The following is a 4923-nucleotide window of genomic DNA, read 5'->3' on the forward strand; positions in this document are numbered from 1 at the left end:
AATACAAAAGGTTACAATAGTAATTTCATAGATATGAATGATAAAGTAACAGTACAAGGGAAAAAGAACGCAGGGTAGCATTTGATTTGGTTCGTACTCTTCAACAATATCCATTAAAGATTTTATTTTTTTCGATTTTTTCGATTCCCGGGATTTTCGAGACTTAACAAAGGGGGGGATCCCGCCATATGTACTATAAGCAGAAATTTTTAATCTAAATTTTTTTGTTTCACTTTCTTTTTTACAGAACAACGAACATCGAAGGTGTCGTCACGATGAATGGACGCGAACGTAATTTGAGTATTTTCCGCAAATTATCCGCTTACATTATGCAGGATAATCAATTGCATGGCAATTTAACCGTTCAGGAGGCGATGACTGTAGCAACGAATTTGAAATTGAGCAAGAAATTCACAAAGGCGGAGAAGAACTCAATGGTAGGTGTCAAATGATTTTTTTTTTTGTAATTATCTCTCCCAAACGAAAGTAGGACCAATAGCGTAAAGCTAAGGGTCGAATAAACGAAAATTTTAAAGTGTTTTTTCTTTGCACTTAATACACTTTATTAGTAAATAAAAAACAGTCTATGCAGTATGTTTTTTAGAAACACATAAATAATTGCTTCTACAAAATAATCTGATAGCTTCTGTTTTGTTTTTTTTTTTATTTTATTTTTATTTACCGTAAGTTTATATCGATAAGCGAAAGACTAAAATTTTTAGTCAGAAATTTTCGTTTTCACATAATATTGCGTAAATACTAGCCAAAAATTTACCGACTAAAAGCTGATTGGTTATTGCATAGCTGCCGCCAGCGTTTTGCATATTAAACATTTCAATTCAACAAGTTTTTATTTAATGTACCCAACTTGTGTCTGCTGTCAATTATAAAGAAAAAATTCATAACACTCGTGCATACATAAAAGAACTGAACGGTTATAAAAAAGTTATTAAAATTTTTCTGCACTGCCTTTATCGCAATTCTGCCAGCAAATTAAAAAAACCTGTTTTGCAAAAAAAAAAATAATAATTATAATGTACATACATACATATGTACATATGGGCATTTACATAGGTTACGCACGCTTGTTCGAGAACGTTGTTGTTGTCATTTGATGACGCGCATGCGCCAACGTACAAGTGGCTGTGAACACGCGTTGTTAATTGGATTTACTCAGAATCACGCTCGTGACGACATTGCACTCAAAGCAGCGAGCAAGCATCTCCACCAAATGCTAAGTGAACCCTTATAGAGCGCTCTCTGTCTCGTGAATAGCTGTCGGGAGGTAGAGTGGACTCAAGGTCAATTCCACTAAGACCGAAATGGTACTATTCGCAAGGAAATACATATAAAATACCGCCTTTTCCACCCCCCTCTCCTACGAGGTTAAATACTTAGACTCTCAGAGAATCAAGGCGGTTGCTTACGCCTATTATGTAACGATACTGTTATCGGGTTAGTTTCCTTTGGTCATAAGTGAAATCATTACTTACGGGACGCCGATCTGGTGGCCAGCCCTTACTAAGGATCGCACAGTTAAAAGGCTAAGCGGAATTCAAAGGTCAGCAGCCGCTGGCATAAAAGGTGCAATGAGATCCTGTTCTTCGTGACTTTTTACCCATAGATATCTTTATCGAAAACTCAGCTGCTGATAGCGCCATCAGATTGACGCCTGGGGTTCTGGAAGAAAATATCGTTCGGGCACGGTTCCATCCTAGACGCACTACCGTCTGAAATTAAAGCGCTGCCCACTGACTATATCCTGTCGAAGACCTGGGCTCACCACTAACCCGCACGAAATTTCCAGGCCGCAATGACTGGAATCAATAAAAGGTCAAATTCTTGGAGGGCTTAACTGTCTTTACGGACGAGTCAAAGTGGAATGCGGAGTTTGTGCAGGAGTTTTCATTGAGCACTATAACCGAAAACAATAATTTCGCATATCAGAATATGCAAGCGTTTTCCTGGGCAAAACGTTTGCTATTAAGAAGGAAGTAAGGTACATTAAAGAGAATGTATCCGCGAGAACGCAGAACAGCCAAGCGGCCATTCAGGCACTCTCTTCTACCTCTGTTAGATTTCAACTAGTGGATGAATGTAGGGAAGAGCTGGCCTACATTTCTGATCAGTACGAAATTACCCTAATATGTGTCCCGGGACATAGGAAAATTTACGGAAACGAAGCAGCTGACGAACTAGCAAGGAGTTGCTTCTCGCTGAATGTGTACCAAGCGGTGGCCATGGGCGCCTCGCTCAGAGAGATTAAGACAAAAGTTATCGAAATTTATTACTCGAAGGCCAAGAAGAGGTGGAACTACACAAGATCTTACAGGATTGCCCGGCAGTTCTGGGTGTCCCACGAACAAAAAAGATGCTACAAATTTACTGCAGTGTGCACAGGGCACTGGCTGGTTGGGGTGGATGCCGAAAGGATAGGACTGCCGGGCTCAAAAGAGAGAGTCGAAAACTTCCTGTGCGAGTGTCCAGTCCTCGCAAGGATGAGGCTAAAGTCACTCGGCAAACCATTCCTGCAGAATATTTTACAGAGTGCAGCTGCCTCTCTCTATATGACGTACACCGTAATTTATTACCAGCGATCCAGGAAAGCCACAACTGCCATCTACGCCAGCAAAGCAGCGGTGGAGAAGCGGTGGTGTCTAAATTCACCCATAATACACTGGATGTATGTACACGGTGGTTGTACGACTCATTGACTTAGATCCAGAGTTTACTGCCATCTTTACGGATAGGTCAAATTTCGGCAACAAGGTTGGTAGCGGAATTTACTTGTAATACTTCTGCAGTATTTTCCAGGCCGAATTAACAGCTTTATGGAGGCCGGTGTCGGCATAATTTCGCCCCAGCTCCTATACTATCCGTTACCATTTATTTTGAATGTAGAAAAACTTTAAACAAACTATCCGCGAAGTGACCGTTAACGTGGTATGAGTGCCCGGGCACAGTGAAATACCAGAACACTGCGTGGCAGATGAGCTCGCTAGGTGGCGAACTGACCTATACTCAGTTAACCCTGCGCATAATGCAAGCATCCCTCTTCTTCTTCTTATTATTTGGCACTACAATCGTTTGTCGATTTGGGCCGAGACCATAAACCTGCTCCTGTTGCTTCCCTGCTGTACGCCAGTTTGGTTATCCCGTGCGCAGCAGGTCCTTCTGCATTTGGTCCTTACATTGCGTTCGTGGGAGCCCTTTCGTTATCCACCCATGGGTGCTGAGTCGAAGGACCTTTTCACCGGAGCCTCGTCATCAATGCGTACATGTCCAAGCCAGCGCCATCGCTGTATTTATAGCCGCTTAACTAAATCCATGTAGGTGAAAAGCTCATATATCTTGCGTAGAATAGTTCTCTCGAAAGCCCCCAAAGCCTTCTCATCTTTGTTCGACATCGTTCAAGTTTATGCACCATATAAAAGGACGAGCATGATGGAGCGATTTGTAGAGCATGATTTTTGTTCGTCGAGAGAGGGCTTTTCAATTGCCTATCGAGCTTCCGGCATCATATTGAAAAATTCCCACGAGAGTGCCTGAAACTTCGTTTGGTTTCATAGGCGCGGAGAGGTCCTTCGCAATTTGGATGGAGCTGAAGGTTGTGCTCAACGTCACCGTACATAGCCGTCATAGCCGTATTAGTTTTGCGGCGATCCTAAATTTGGACATGGCGTCGTAAAGGCAGCTTATCTTCGTGTTATCAAAAGCGGCTTTAAAATCGACAAAAAGATGATGTGTGTCGATTTCCTTATATAGTGTATTCGCCATGCTGTAAAAATCTCTTCAATGGTGGACTTACCAGGTCTGAAGTCGGGTATGTATTCATCAGACCAAATTCTGCTTAAAAGCTGGCACATGCGCCCTAACAACTCTTCGCCACCGGCTCTGAACAGCTCAGCCGGTATACCATCAGCTCCGGGGGCCTTGTTGTTCTTAATCCGGCTTATTTCTGTTCTCACCTCGTCTTGGTCAAGTAGAGGTACGTTAGCTTCATCCCTATACATTGGTTTGGGCTCTCCTTCATCAAGCGCGCCACCTGTGTCGCCATTCAAAAGCGTTGAGAAGTATTCCTCCATATCTCAAGTGTACTCTGGACATCTGTTACCAGATTTCCATCTTCATCTTTACAAGTCTTAAAATCATTTGATTGCTACCTTATTTTCTGATAGAATTTTCGAGCCGCATTCCTGTCTGCCAGCATCTCAAGCTCTTCGCACTTCGGGTAAACAGCGACTAAATTCGGTTTCCATTGGATTGGGCAACGAACGATGGGCGAAGGAAGCAACCTGTTCATCTACTAACTAAGCAAATCTGGCAAATTGATCGCCCCATTGTCAGCAGAGTAGTCCATGACATTACAGGGCACTGAGTAATGAGAGTGCATGGGAAGCGAATGGGATACCCCGCTAACGGTTTTTATTTCGTAACTGCAGGGACTAGGACGAGGTGAAGAATGTAGAGCACTATCTCTGGCACTTCCCCACTCTAGCAAAGTCACTATTTATTATTATTAATAAATATATCTATCGATGTTTAGCTGGGTTTAACTAGGCTAAGTGTACCTCTCTGTCGTACGGTTCGGGGTGGCAACCACCGTAACCTAATCTAACCTACTGTTGGTGAGTGACTAATGGCCGCTTTTAAGGCTTGTTTTCACTTTGTCAAATTCAATGGCATTTGTCGTCAAATAAGTTAAAACACATTGTACATTGTCAAATGAAATTAAACAGCGGTATATCGATTGATTTCGATCAGGATAGATCTTTAGTCGTGTACATGCGCTGCTATATCGGCTATCTGTTTGTTTTTGGCCCATAATGTAATCGGTAAAGGTATGGGTAAAGGAGATAAAGTTGTGTCAAAATATGTCGACCAATTTTGGCGTCAAAATATGACATAGTGAAAACCAGCCTT

At 42.3% G+C, this 4923-nt stretch overlaps 1 protein-coding gene across 1 annotated transcript; it reads left to right on the forward strand.

The window, feature by feature from the left end:
• Positions 1-236: 236 nt before the first annotated feature.
• LOC118756409 (ATP-binding cassette sub-family G member 4-like) lies at positions 237-471 on the forward strand (the record flags this gene model as incomplete). The annotated part of the gene is made up of 1 exon (XM_036491176.1): positions 237-471. A coding segment is annotated over one exon (216 nt), but the record flags the coding sequence as incomplete, so codon positions are not given.
• Between the last annotated feature and the right edge of the window lie 4452 nt (positions 472-4923).

The sequence above is a fragment of the Rhagoletis pomonella genome, unplaced genomic scaffold (assembly GCF_013731165.1).
Source record: "Rhagoletis pomonella isolate Grant_MI unplaced genomic scaffold, Rhpom_1.0 Rhpom_scaffold_10203, whole genome shotgun sequence".
NCBI classification, from domain to species: domain Eukaryota; kingdom Metazoa; phylum Arthropoda; class Insecta; order Diptera; family Tephritidae; genus Rhagoletis; species Rhagoletis pomonella.